Below are 15,268 nucleotides of genomic sequence, written 5' to 3'. Positions count from 1 at the left end.
TAATAATGCCCCTAACACTAAAAAATACCCTGTTCTGTCATCTTACTCACTACTTAGCTTCAGGGCTGGGCGATATGGCCAAAATATCGTATCACAGAATCTTTCACATTTTTGACCATATTTGATGTTTCTGAATAATACACGTTCTAAATATGCTTTATGGGTAGTGCATGGCAACAAAGAAATTCTAAGTGGTTTTATTAGCCTTTCTCCATGCTGACTGCTTTACTGTTCAAACAAAAAGAATAAAAGGACAAAACTAACAGTGAAGTATTCCTATTAGTAGAACGTTGCATAGGAATCAAAATCCTATTTTGTAGCCTCTTGTTCAATTTCAGAATTCAGTTCCAGAATTTTCATGAATGTCTAAATATCGTGTACTAATTTGTTATCATTTACACATTGTGTCATGTTTCTTTTGTCTTAGTATGGCTCTATTTCATTAAACAAACGTTTCCTTTATGAGACGAATGCTTCTCCTCTTTGACTGACTCAGCTTGCCGTTTTTACTTTCGCCTCTAGGAATAGTCGGATTTCTCTGGATCTATTTTGTAAGCTTGCCCTCCCGAAGTTGTTGACTTGTTGTGCTAAAAAGTTAGCTAGCAGTTCTTAGCTTAGCAGTTTTTTTACAACGATAAAAACTGATGTTTTCCATAATTTGTTTGAGTCATTAAGGAATTATTTATTGCAAACAAATCAAACATTAAAATATTGTTATAGAAGGTAAAGTAAAAATCCTAAACGGACAATGAATGAATACGATATACTGGAATAAATTAAACCTGATTAGTTTCATTATTATGGCACTGTTCATGAAGCGTACCTGTTACAGTCGACGTGCAATATGATGTGGGAGGCGCTGACTGCCACAGAGACCTTGTGCCACTGTCCGTCTGCCAGGCTGTAGGGAAACACCTCGGTGTGGGCCTGCTGACCCTTGGTGCGGTAGTGGAGACGCACCTCACTGCGTTGCCCACTGCTCTCCAACTCCAGGAACCTGAATGGACAAGCAGACAGAATATGGACGGAGAAAGGAATTGATTTAGACATACAGTACCAGTCCAAAAGTTTGGACACAACTATTCATTCAAGGGTTTTTCTTTATTTTTACTATTTTCTACACTGTAGAATAATAGTGAAGACAACAAAACTATGAAATAACACATATGGAATCATGTAGTAACCAAAAAAGTGTTAAACAAATCAAATTATATTTAATATTTGAGATTCTTCAAAGTTGCCACCCTTTGCCTTGATGACAGCTTTGCACACTCTTGGCATTCTCTCAACCAGCTTCATGAGGTAGTCACCTGGAATGCATTTCAATTAACAGGTGTGCCTTGTTAAAAGTTCATTTTCTTTCCTCAATGCGTTTGAGCCAATCAGTTGTGTTGTGACAAGGTAGGGGTGGTATACAGAAGATTGACCTATTTGGTAAAAAGACCAAGTCCATATGATGGAAAGAACAGCTCAAATGAGCAATTCATCATTACTTAACCTGTTGGGGCTAGGGGACAGTATTTGCACGGCCGGATAAAAAACGTACACGATTTAATCTGGTTACTACTCTTGCCCAGAAACTAGAATATGCATATAATTAGTAGATTTGGATAGAAAACACTCTAAAGTTTCTAAAACTGTTTGAATGGTGTCTGTGAGTATAACAGAACTCATATGGCAGGCCAAAACCTGAGAAGATTCCATACAGGAAGTGCCCTGTCTGACAATTTGTTGTCCTTCTGTTGCATCTTTATCGAAAATACAGCATCTGTGCTGTAAAGTGACACTTTCTAAGGCTCCCATTGGCTCTCTAAAGCCGCCAGAACGTGGAATGTGGTGTCTGCTGTCTCTGGGCAAAGAACAGCAGCAGAGTTTGTGAGTGGTCAGCCTGGGGACAGTGAGACTGAGATGCGCGTTCACGAGAATTCTCCATTTTTTTCTTTCAGCCTTTGAATGAATACAACGGTGCCCGGTTGGAATATTAGCGCTATTTTACGGGAAAAATTGCATAAAAATTGATTTTAAACAGCGTTTGACATGCTTCTAAGTATGGTAATGGAATATTTTGAAATTCTTTGTCACGAAATGCGCTTGCGCGTCACCCTTCGGATAGTGACCTGAACGCACGAACAAAACGGAGCTATTTGAATATAACTATGGATTATTTGGAACCAAAACAACATTTGTTGTTGAAGTAGAAGTCCTGGGAGTGCATTCTGACGAAGAACAACAAAGGTAATCCAATATTTCTAATAGTAATTCTGAGTTTAGTGAGTCCCAAACTTGGTGGGTGTCAAAATAGCTAGCCGTGATGGCCGAGCTATGTACTCAGAATATTGCAAAATGTGCTTTCGCCGAAAAGCTATTTTAAAATCTGACACCACGATTGCATAAAGTAGTTTTGCATCTATAATTCTTAAAATAATTGTTATGTATTTTGTGAATGTTTATCATGAGTAATTTAGTAAATTCACAGGAAGTTTTCAGTGGGTATGCTAGTTCTGAACATCACATGCTAATGTAAAAAGCTGTTTTTTGATATAAATATGAACTTGATTGAACAAAACATGCATGTATTGTATAACATAATGTCCTAGGAGTGTCATCTGATGAAGATCATCAAAGGTTAGTGCTGCATTTAGCTGTGGTTTTGGTTTTTGTGACATATGTTTGCTTTGAAAATGGCTGTGTGATTATTTTTGGCAGGGTACTCTCCTGACATAATCTAATGTTTTGCTTTCGCTGTAAAGCCTTTTTGAAATCGGACAATGTGGTTAGATTAACGAGAGTCTTGTCTTTAAAATGGTGTAAAATAGTCATATGTTTGAGAAATTGAAGTTATAGCATTTTTGAGGTATTTGTATTTCACGCCACGCGATTCCACTGGCTGTTGACTGGGACGCAAGCGTCCCACCTAGTCCATAGAAGTTAAGACATGAAGGTCAGTCAATCCGGAAAATTTTAAATACTTTGAAAGTTTCTTCAAGTACAGTCGCAAAACTCAACAAGTGCTATGATGAAACTGGCTCTCATGAGGACCACCACAGGAAAGGAAGACTCAGAGTTCTCTCTGCTGCAGAGGATAAGTTCATTAGAGTTAACTACACCTCAGATTGCAGCCCAAATTAATGCTTCACAGAGTTCAAGTAACAGACACATCAAAAGCAACTGTTCAGAAGAAACTGTATGAATCAGGCCTTCACTTTACCTTTATTTAACTAGGCAAGTCACTTAAGAACAAATTCTTATTTTCAATGACAGCCTAGTGGGTTAACTACCTTGTTCAGGGGCAGAATAACAGATTTGTACCTTGTCAGCTCAGGGATTTGAACTTGCAACCTTTCGGTTACTAGTCCAACACTCTAACCACTAGGCTACGCTGCCGCCCCATGGTTAAATTGCTGCAAAGAAACCACTACTAAAGCACACCAATAAAAATAATAGACTTGCTTGGGCCAAGAAACACGAGCAGTAGACATTAGACCGGTGGAAATAGGTCCTTTGGTCTGATGAGTCCAAATTTGAGATTTTTGGTTCCAACTGCTGCGTCTTTGTGAGACGCAGAGTAGGTGAACGGATGATCTCCGCATGTGTGGTTCCCACCGGAGGAGAAGGTGTGATGGTGCTTTGCTGGTGACACTGTCTGTGTTATTTCGAATTCAAGGCACACTTAACCAGCATGGCTACCACAGTATTCTGCAGCGATACGCCATCTCAACTCTTTTGTGCTTAGTGGGACTATAATTTGTTTCTCAACGGGATAATGATCTAAATATCTCAATATAATCTCAAATATAAAACATATTTCGATTTGTTTAACACTTTTTTGGTTATTACGTGATTCCATATTTGTTATTGTTGAAAATAGTAAAAATAATGAAAAACCCTTGAATGTGTATGTTGCCAAACTTTTGACTGGAACTTTGAGTTTGTCTTGTGTGGAACCAGGAATAATGAGCAGATGGAATATGGAGAGAGGAATTGCTATGCGCGCGCACACACACACATCCCATTCTACCCAATTCAACATCACTAACAGAGGTAAAAGGCAGTACAATAGAGGACCGATCACACCCATAGTTCTACAGACAGCTGAACAGTTCCTCTTCATTCCCAGAATCCGAATCCTTTCAGTAAAGTAGATCTCTCACCTCACTCACCCCATGGTGAAATATAAATGCCTCACCCTGTTTCAAAGAATCATGGTCTCTCTAGGTCTGATAACCCTTTCAACATTCAATCCCAGGAATATATGCAAGCTTAATGCTACTCTATGGCTGTTAATGAGAGCTTCAGTGAGACACAACACCAGACAACACTAGTACAACCATGTGATGTGAGTGAGAGGAGTAAACTCATGGGGACAGGGGTATGTTGGTATTTCAGGAAAGCCCTGCCTTCCATCTATCTAGTCCATAGAGATTCCCTATATGAAGTGACACTAATAGAAAGAGCTGCCAGAGTTGCCAATAAAGAGTCATCAGCTCTGGCTTTAAAGACAGAGATTTCTTTGGAGCTACTCGCTTCAAAGTATTATTCAAAAGAAAAACAACCACTCAGAAGAGGAACTGTACTGAAGAGGAACTGGAGTTGATTTATCTACAAACCGATATAACGAGTTATTCTGCCCCAGCCATGCACAATATACCAGCTGCACAAATCCAGTAACTCTGCCTGCCGGGATCACTCAGCAAACCATTTCTAAACCAAATGAAACAGTGAAGCGAGCCTGTAGCGTGCAGTGAACACACAGCCTGGCTGGGCTTATCAGAGCTCGGGAAAGTCATTAACATTGCAGCGAGGTCTTTACTTTGCGCTGACTTTAATGTACACAGTTCAATCAACACATTATGTGGCATTCTGATTACCAGTCTGATCTGCTGGCTGCACAGCTAGCTAATGGAAAACAGATCAGCATGCTAACTAACCGGGAAGAGGAGAGAGGCTCATCACCTTTCTGTTCACAACCACAATGGGCCTGTGTTTGGTTTAGTGCTGCACTAGGAATAAAATGAGATTGTGCCGTACAGGGTCATTTGCTTTGTCTGTACAGAATTGTTAAGTCTGGTCTGTCAGTGCTGCAGGTATCAAGTCAGTATTTTAATTTGTTTAATTTATTTATTAGGATCCCCATTAGCCAACGGCAATAGCGACAGCTGGTCTTACCGGGGTCCGACACATAACGGAAAATACATTAAAGACAAAATACTTTAAAAGGTACATACATTTAAACAAATTAACATGTTGTGTGTGTGTGTGTGTATCAGTTACACAAAAACACAAAAATACTGTATGTACCCTCAACACATTCTACACACAAATGACACTCCCATATTTTAAGAAGGACTTCACTGCAAAGGTGAGCCATTCATACTCTGATCAGTGTGTTTTGTGAGGTCTCTGACATTGTGTTCGGTGTGTATTGTGAGGACTCCAGCATTGTATTCAGTAAGTATTGTAAGGACTCTGGCCGTACCTCTGTTCAGAGTGGTGGATAGAGAGGATGACCCCAGAGTTTAGGTGCTCCTGTTTCAGGGTGACCAGCACGGTGAACTCAGTCCGGCCCCTCAGCTTCTGGAGCATCCGCGCAGACACATCATCAGGGGCCTTCACCTCCCTGGATGAACCTGGGAAAAGAACAAGTGGCAGTTTGGTCATTAAAAAGACAATATTGTAGTAGCACATGAGAATTCAAATACATTAGCATTATTCATCTACGCATTTCAATTCAATGTGTTTCCATTCATTAGAGGTTATCTATCATTGTTGCAGATGTTGGTTATCCTTGGTATTATTACCTCATTGCATGTTACATACAGATGCAGGAACTTAAATTTGACCAGTTTCTCCCACAGCAGGAAAACTATTCTGCAGCAACAGGAAATGTGAATTATTGTGTGGATTATAATTCATGGACATTTTTGTAGGGGTAGATGCATTTTTGGTTAGGGCAAATCAATTCTGGAAGTGGAAATTACAAACTTTAGAAGCCTTTTTAAACCCTGAATACACTATAAGTTTGCATTTCCTGCAACAATAGGGTGACCAGATTAAGAGCCTACATCTGAGCAAAGAATATTCATGATTGCTCAACCGTAATGCTATCTCAGTTATGTCTATTATTTCTGGCATAATGTGTATTAATGACAGCGAGAGCCGTGTTACTGTCACTGAAACTTTACATAAAGACAGTAGGATGCAGGAAAATAAAACAAACAACAAACAATTCACGATGCCTCAGTTGTTGGTACAGACAGGCAAAAGAAACAATCCACTCTTGGAATTACAGCAGAACACAGCTGGCTATTTCAGCTCCTCAAAACCTCTGATCAATCTCCGTCAGGCAGCTTCAGAGCTGCACCTTTGGATTGCAGCTTTATCTGCCAGCCGAGACAAATATATATATAAATAACACAGAGCCGCTGCGTTCTTCTTCTTCTTATTATTCACTTATATTGTAAGACATGGAAGAGAAGAAGAACGCAGCGTCTCTGTGTGGTGGACACATACATACTGTATATATGTTTGTATATACATGTATGTATATATATATATATATATATATATATATAACACAGAGCCGCTGCGTTCTTCTTCTTCACTTCCATGTCTTGCAGCTTTCTATCGATTTGTCTCGGCTGGCAGATAAAGCTGCAATCCAAAGGTGCAGCTCTGAAGCTGCCTGTCGGAGATTGATCAGAGGTTTTGAGGAGCTGAAATAGCCAGCTGTGTTCTGCTGTAATTCCAAGAGTGGATTGTTTCTTTTGCCTGTCTGTACCAACAACTGAGGCATCGTGAATTGTTTGTTGTTTGTTTTATTTTCCTGCATCCTACTGTCTTTATGTAAAGTTTCAGTGACAGTAACACGGCTCTCGCTGTCATTAATACACATTATGCCAGAAATAATAGACATAACTGAGATAGCATTACGGTTGAGCAATCATGAATATTCTTTGCTCAGATGTAGGCTCTTAATCTGGTCACCCGGTTGTTGAAGGAAATTTCCTGTGAAATGCAAACTTATATACTGCTCAAAAAAATAAAGGGAACACATAAACAACACAATGTAACTCCAAGTCAATCACACTTCTGGGAAATCAAACTGTCCACTTAGGAAGCAACACTGATTGACAATAAATTTCACATGCTGTTGTGCAAATGGAATAGACAACAGGTGGAAATTATAGGCAATTAGCAAGACACCCCCAATAAAGGAGTGGTTCTGCAGGTGGGGACCACAGACCACTTCTCAGTTCCTATGCTTCCTGGCTGATGTTTTGGTCACTTTTGAATGCTGGCGGTGCTTTCACTCTAGTGGTAGCATGAGACGGAGTCTACAACCCACACAAGTGGCTCAGGTAGTGCAGCTCATCCAGGATGGCACATCAATGCGAGCTGTGGCAAGAAGGTTTGCTGCGTCTGTCAGCGTAGTGTCCAGAGCATGGAGGCCCTACCAGGAGACAGGCCAGTACATCAGGAGACGTGGAGGAGGCCGTAGGAGGGCAACAATCCAGCAGCAGGACCGCTACCTCCGCCTTTGTGCAAGGAGGAGCAGGAGAAGCACTGCCAGAGCCCTGCAAAATGACCTCCAGCAGGCCACAAATGTGCATGTGTCTGCTCAAACGGTCAGAAACAGACTCCATGAGAGTTGTATGAGGGCCCGACGTCCACAGGTGGGGGTTGTGCTTACAGCCCAACACCGTGTAGGACGTTTGGCATTTGCCAGAGAACACCAAGATTGGCAAATTCGCCACTGGCGCCCTGTGCTCTTCACAGATGAAAGCATGTTCACACTGAGCACGTGACAGACGTGACAGATCCTGGAGACGCCGTGGAGAACGTTCTGCTGCCTGCAACATCCTCCAGCATGACCGGTTTGGTGGTGGGTCAGTCATGGTGTGGGGTGGCATTTCTTTGGGGGGCCGCACAGCCCTCCATGTGCTCGCCAGAGGTAGCCTGACTGCCATCAGGTACAGAGATGAGATCCTCAGACCCCTTGTGAGACCATATGCTGGTGCAGTTGGCCCTGGGTTCCTCCTAATGCAAGACAATGCTAGACCTCATGTGGCTGGAGTGTGTCAGCAGTTCCTGCAAGAGGAAGGCATTGATGCTATGGACTGGCCCAGACCTGAATCCAATTGAGCACATCTGGGACATCATGTCTCGCTCCATCCACCAACGCCACGTTGCACCGCAGACTGTCCAGGAGGTGGCAGATGCTTTAGTCCAGGTCTGGGAGGAGATCCCTCAGGAGACCATCCGCCACCTCATCAGGAGCATGCCCAGGCGTTGTAGGGAGGTCATACAGGCACGTGGAGGCCATACACACTACTGAGCCTAATTTTCACTTGTTTTAAGGACATTACATCAAAGTTGGATCAGCCTGTAGTGTGGTTTTCCTATTTAATTTTGAGTGTGACTCCAAATCCAGTCCTCCATGGGTTGATAAATTGGATTTCCATTGATTATTTTTGTGTGATTTTGTTGTCAGCACATTCAACTATGTAAAGAAAAAAGTATTTAATAAGATTATTTCTTTCATTCAGATCTAGGATGTGTTGTTTAAGTGTTCCCTTATATATATATATATATATATATATATATATATACACACACACATACATACATGACCAAGAGTATGTGGACACCTGCTCGTCGAATATCTCATTCCAAAATCATGGGCATTAATATGGAGATGGTTTCCCCTTTGCTGCTATAACAGCCTCCACTCTTCTGGGAAGGCTTTCCACTAGATGTTGGAACATTGCTGCAGGGACTTGCTGCAGGCACTGATGTTGGGTGATTAGGCCTGGCTTGCAGTCGGCGTTCCAATTCATACCAAATGTGTTTTATGGGGTTGAGGTCAGAGCTCTGTGCAGGCCAGTCAAGTTCTTCTACACCGATCTCAACAAACCATTTCTGTACGGACCTTGCTTTGTTCACAGGGGCATTGTCATGCTGAAACAGGTAAGGGCCTTCCCCAAACTGTTGCCACAAATTTGGAAGCCCAGAATCGTCGAGAATGTCATTGTATGCTGTAGCATTAGCCCCAGACCATGATTCCTCATCCACCAAACTTTACAGTTGGCTCTAAGGATTGGGGCAGGTAGCGTTCTCCTGGCATCTGCCAAACATAGATTTGTCTGTCGGACTGCCAGATGGTGAAGTGTGATTCATCACTCCAGAGAACGCATTTTGACTGCAACAGAATCCAATGGCGGCGAGCTTTACACCACTCCAGCAGACGCTTGGCATTGTGCATGGTGATCTGCATGGCTACCACAGTATTCTGCAGCAATACACCATCCCATCTGGTTTACACTTAGTGGGACTATCATTTGTTTTTCAACAGGACAATGACCCAACACACCTCCAGGCTGTGTAAGGGCTATTTGACCAAGAAGGAGAGTGATGGAGTGCTGCATCAGATGACCTGGCCTCCACAATCACCCGACCTCAACCCAATTGAGATGGTTTGGGATGAGATTGACCGCAGAATGAAGAAAAGCAGCCAACAAGTGCTCAGCATATGTGGGAACTCCTTCAAGACTGTTGGAAAAGCTTTCCAGGTGAAGCTGGTTCAGAGAATGCCAAGAGTGTGCAAAGCTTTCATGAAGGCAAAGGGTGACTACTTTGAAGAATCTAAAATCTATTTTGATTTGTTTAACAATTTTTTTGGTTACTACATGATTCCATATGTGTTATTTCATAGTTTTGATGTCTGCACTATTTTTTGATAATGTAGAAAATAGTAAAAATAAACCCTTGAATGAGTAAGTGTGTCCAAACCTTTGACTGGTACTGTATATATACACAGTATATTACATATTATATTATTTTCAGATCTCTGTGTAGCCCAGCTTGTCTTATGTAGCTAGTCTTCAGTTCTCCAGTCCCACCAGTATGCCACCCTCTCCCCTGACTCTACCCAGACGTCTATGCTACTTTAATGGAAGCATCAATAAATTATGACATTTCTCAGAAGCGATCACATCAAAGGATTCACTCCCAGCCAGGGGACGCATGCAGGATGGCATTCTTTAGCACTACGGGAAGCTAAGCTAGCATCGCTGCCTCTCCTCTCCTCAGCGCATAAACATTTAACTTCCAGCTGGTGGGAGTAGACAATTAACACAATGCAACCTGCAAACACTACCAAGGCCACGATGAAGCCTGGCACTGTGCAGGGAGAGCATGTAGAGTAGTCGACGATGCGTGTGATAGGAGACACACACGTTATACAGTCTTCGGGGAAGGAGTGTAACGTGTGCTGCTAGCATTAGCATCTGACAGATGCTGGCTAGGCTACTCCATGGGGAGGCCATGTTTTGAGTCGTTTCTGTCAACAACAAAAAAGGTTGTCTGGTTTTTAGGTCCTCTAGACAGATGCAACGCTAGACTGCATCCTCTCACCACAGCTGGTGTCATTAAAGTGTCATTGGCTGAGGTGGGACAGATGCAACGGTGACATGTACCAGATTAGTCTGCCCAGCAGTAACCTGACGGTAGCAACAGAAAGCCTCTGAATGAATAATTAAATCTAAGTGGCCACTCTTCATAATAATGTAGGACATTGGGGGAAATTATTAATGCTTTGAGGTGACTTAGTGGACTACCTCATTGAATCGTAATTACAGATCAAATAGGGTGACTTATAATGGTTTAGTGACGTTTTCCCTACAACAGAAATACAATGAGCCATTTGTCAGACTTGAAAAACAAAACTGAACCCAAGCAAAAGGCTCCGGCCCGCAGATGGTACGGTGCTGTGCTAGTCATTAATGTGCCAGACCTCAGCATGGCGGGTGTGACTGGCCAAGACAAGGGGACCACACTGATATCTCAATCCCAGGCACAATGGAGGGGCAGAATGAAGGTGAGGCAGGGGACCGTTTGGGCCGAGGGGTCTTGGGACTGAGCCCGGGGATCCACAGCAAGCCATCAGCCTGTGATTTGGTGGTAACCTCTCCTCTTAAGAACACAGCCTGCTTTCCCATGGGGGGTGGGGAGTGTCAAATTGGGGGAGGGACTGGTTGGGAGGATGGGGTAGGGTGGGGCTTTAGGGAGCTAGATGGACCCCTCTCTCAGACTTACTGATGAGCACGGCTGTGTTTGGAGACGCCCGCATCAAAAGCATAGAGATAGGACCCCTGCGTCGGTGCTGCTCACTCAGGGCATAAGATTAGCCCCAGACAGTACCCTACCAGTAACCCTCCCAAAAACCCTCCACATGAAAGAGGAGTGGATGAAAGGGCCAGATTCCCCCGCTCTCTGCCAAATCAATACCCTAGGCCCCATCCCCATGCACTGCACTGCAAGGCAGGAGCCATCAGAAGCCATCAGTCGATTAGGTATTGGCAGGCGCCTGCATGGGGCGACCACCTGCTTTTAATGACCACTCTAACATGGGCAAAACAGACATTAAATAGCCTGGAAAGGAACATCCATGTCATACCTTATCTCACATCGGCATCGCTTTCAATGCTATCATTGAACTAACGGACACAGATTAATTAAGGGAAAAAACACTCCTTTTCAGGCATCAAGAAATACATTGACAGAGTGAGAAGTTCAAAGCATCAGGCTCAGAGAGGTTCCTGGGAAGCAGAGCTTTGTGGTAGCCTAGCCAGCACACTAATCTTATCTGCAGAATGTATACAGCTTTAATGGTTTCACACCAGGTGATTGACTCTAATCTGTAACTGAGTAATGCTACTTTTTTTATCAGTCTGAACTCCAAGTTTGTGCCCTTCCCAAAAATGCAGAGAGAATTATTTTTAAATAATAGAAAGATAATAACACAAGGAATATATACACAATGAATAATGATAACTTGGCTATATACACAGAGTACCAGTACTGAGTCAATCTGCAGGGGTACGTGAGGTTGATACGTACATATAGGTAGGGGTAAAGTGACTAGGCAACAGGACAGATAATAAACAGTAGCAGCAGCATAAGTGATGAGTACAAAGAGTTGGTGCAAAAGGGGTCAATGCTGATAGTCCGGGTAGCTATTTGGTTAACTATTTAGAAACGCATGGGGGGGTAATGCCAATCTAATCAATGGTTCATAGGTGTACCATTTGGAACAGGTGCCTTTAAAGTTCCAAACCTGGCCTAACTATCACACAATCCTTTCTAACTGCTCCCATATCTTCCAGTATTTTCAGAATGAACTCCTACGCCGTACACATGTACACCATATACTGTGACCCCTTAAGTGTACACTGTACAGGGATGGGTAACATCTATAGATTACATAGATAATATAGATTTTTTTTTAAATCATTCCATAAAGGTTGTGCCTGACTTTAACCAGAACAGAGTCCAACAATAATAGCAAGTTAAAGACCACAGTTAGGGATGCACAATATATCGGTGAGCACATCGGAATCGGACAATATTAGCTAAAAATATCGGCATCGGCCCGATGTCTAGTTTAACGCAGATGTGCAAAACCGATGTCTAAGCTGACGTGCATACCTTTTTAACGTAAGTAGATGACGTAATGACGCCACGAATATACAGCGCTACACTGAAGAAAAATAGAAAAGCAGAAAAATATTAAGCACACACTTCCAACAACTAAATAGTTGAAGTCGAGCAGTCATTTCAAAGAGTAAGAACATTTCAGCGAGACAACTTAAAGGCGAAATCCATTAACTCCAAGATAATGGAATTCATTGCCCTTGACAATCAACCGTCCTCTGTCGTGGATGATGTTGGCTTTCGCCGACTGGTCGAGCCCCGGTACACACTATTTTTTAGATGTTGCCCTACCGGAGTTACAGTATTGTTGAAACGCACATCAATGAGCTACTTGCTATGAGCGTCACTGCTATTAGCTTCACGACTGACATTTGGGCCAGCGATGTCAGCCCCATGAGCATGCTGAGTCTGACAGCACAGTGGGTCGAGAAGGATTTCGTACTGAGGAAAGCTGTATTGCATGCTCAAGAATGTGCTGGTTCTCATACCGCTGCTGCCATTTCAATGGCATTTGAGAACATGTTTGAAACTTGGAAACATGAACACACCCCTAGCGCCATTTGAACAACTGACTGGAGAAATAAGCTAATCAACTGCAGCAGACGTGATACCCTCTGTCATGGCATTGTAACGCCTGCTCAACAAAACTGCCAACACAGACCGTGGGGTTAAAACTTATAAAAGTACTCGAGGCTGTGAACAAGCGATTTGGTGGCATTCTCTCTGAGCCTTTTTACTGTGTCACCACCATGCTAGGTACAAGGACCGCTACTTCGATGCAGACAAGAAAGATGAGTTACGTGAAATCTTACATACACAGCTGGAAAAGATGAAAACGGACACAGTGACTGTGCTCACAGAGGAAGAGAGGCCACGGTTGAAACTTCACTGCTTGACATGTATGATGAAATCCTGGTTGAGAATGAAATGACTGAACAAATGAACAAACAAACAGCACAGCAAGTAAGTGAAAGAAATAGGTTTTGATTATGTTTTACTGGTAATGGGGACATACGTAAAAGCCAACAAAATAACATTTTGGTCAGTGTGGTGTGTGTGTAACCTTTACTTAACTAGGCAAGTCAGTTAAGAACAAATTCTTCTTTACAATGACGGCCAAACCCGGACGACGCTGGGCCAATTGTGCGCCGCCCTATGGGACTCCCAATCACGGCCGGATGTGATACAACCTGGATTCGAACCAGAGACTGTAGTGACGCTTCTTGCACTGAGATGCAGTGCCTTAGATCGCTGCGTCCATGTGCGGGTTTGTTAACTATTAAACTGTACTAGAATGCTTAAAAAGATGCAAAAATTTGAAATATTGGTTATTAGAATTGTGTTTTTTTGGCAAGGAAAATATCGGATATCGGTATCGGCCAAAAATGTAAAAATTGGTGCATCCCTAATCACAGCGATGTTTTGATCTAAATAATGAGGATAGTGTTTACTTTATCAAGTGGACCACTGGAACAAAACAACTCCAAAATTGAACCATGCATAAAATATGTTTAGCACAGAATGACCAAGTGGGATCAGTCAGTCCAAACATATGAAAATCCCCAAACAAAGAGAACAAATAAGGAAATATACCACAGATAGCCGATAAATACATTCCTGCCTCACTCAACATTGCGTAACACCGCCAGTTAGAAAATGACAGACTTTTCCCCAAACACTCTTTGTTTTAAACATTGGAGGTGAGGCTGAGGTATCTGCGTGGGAGGGTTGGAAGCGAGAACGTCTCTTTTGGGAGATAACAGTAATGATAAACTCAACAGCAACTCCAAACCCTCCATTACCCCCCTTTTGGCTAGCCTACAGCTTCTAACTGAATAATCCAATACCGGCTCCGGCCGGATCAGGCAATCTGCATTCGGAGGATGGTCTATCCCTCTACTGTGTGTCCGCTCTACTGGAACAAACACTAAACTGAGCCAAGGGCACCTCCAGGACTGCTGGGGCAGCACTGTCTCCAAAACTCTCTGATCGACTCTGCACTGCCGTCAGTCCGCCAGCCACTGACTGTCTGACATTCAGAGTCTTTGAGCTGGTGTCAGCCAGCCACCAGTCCTTTATCTATGTAAATGTATGGTGTATGGTGGCCCGGAGGTGACAGAAATAACCCCCAACCACCATCAGCACTTCTGGAACAAAGGATCAGGTTGGCTTGACAGGGCTAAAAACACCTTGATTTGTGGGTCAAGTTACTGTCACAAGTCCTTCCACATAGAAACAGTCAGATGGGAATGCTGTGTTTCTGCCGGAATAGCTGTCTGTAGCCCCAGAGGTTAGACTATTAGATGCCTCCTGTTTGGTTGGTAGACACACACACACACACACACACACACACACACACACACACCACACACACACACACACACACACACACACACACACACACACACACACACACACACACACACACACACACAGAGAGACACACACACACACACACACACAGGGAGCGCTGCTCTATAATAAATGAGTCTCTTCCATCCCACAAGAACTAATGCCTCTCTGACACAGCTCTGGCTGGCTGGTGACACAAAAGCAACACACGGCACGCAGGGCTCTGGGTTCACGCGCATGCAGCTGTGTGGATAGGACACCGCTCACTGACCGCTTACTGTCGTGACCATGGCAAGCTGTTTTTCCAGCATCAGTTACTGTAGTAAGACTGTGTCTGATAGGAGTTCAGTGCTGTTTGTGGGTGTGCTTCGTATGTACCACAGAGGGATCTACGCTGAAACCTATTTTAATCATGAAGATGTCT

The 15,268-nt window shown here is 43.1% G+C and overlaps 1 protein-coding gene across 1 annotated transcript in view; it reads right to left on the bottom strand.

Moving 5' to 3' along the window:
- Positions 1-15,268, bottom strand: part of LOC106560972 (protein kinase C-binding protein NELL2-like) — a 108,821-nt gene that overhangs the window by 89,348 nt on the left and 4,205 nt on the right. The window contains exons 3-4 of the mRNA XM_014124461.3: positions 5,477-5,627; positions 824-997 (exon numbers count right to left, since the gene is read on the bottom strand). Coding sequence (XP_013979936.1) covers positions 824-997; positions 5,477-5,627 — 325 coding nt within the window. The remainder of the gene's footprint in view (positions 1-823; positions 998-5,476; positions 5,628-15,268) is intronic.

The sequence above is a fragment of the Salmo salar genome, chromosome 10, assembly GCF_965601325.2.
Source record: "Salmo salar chromosome 10, fSalSal1, whole genome shotgun sequence".
Classification (NCBI taxonomy): Eukaryota; Metazoa; Chordata; class Actinopteri; order Salmoniformes; family Salmonidae; genus Salmo; species Salmo salar.
The sequence above is the reverse complement of the archived record's forward strand: the minus strand, read 5'-3'. Positions and strand labels throughout refer to the sequence as shown.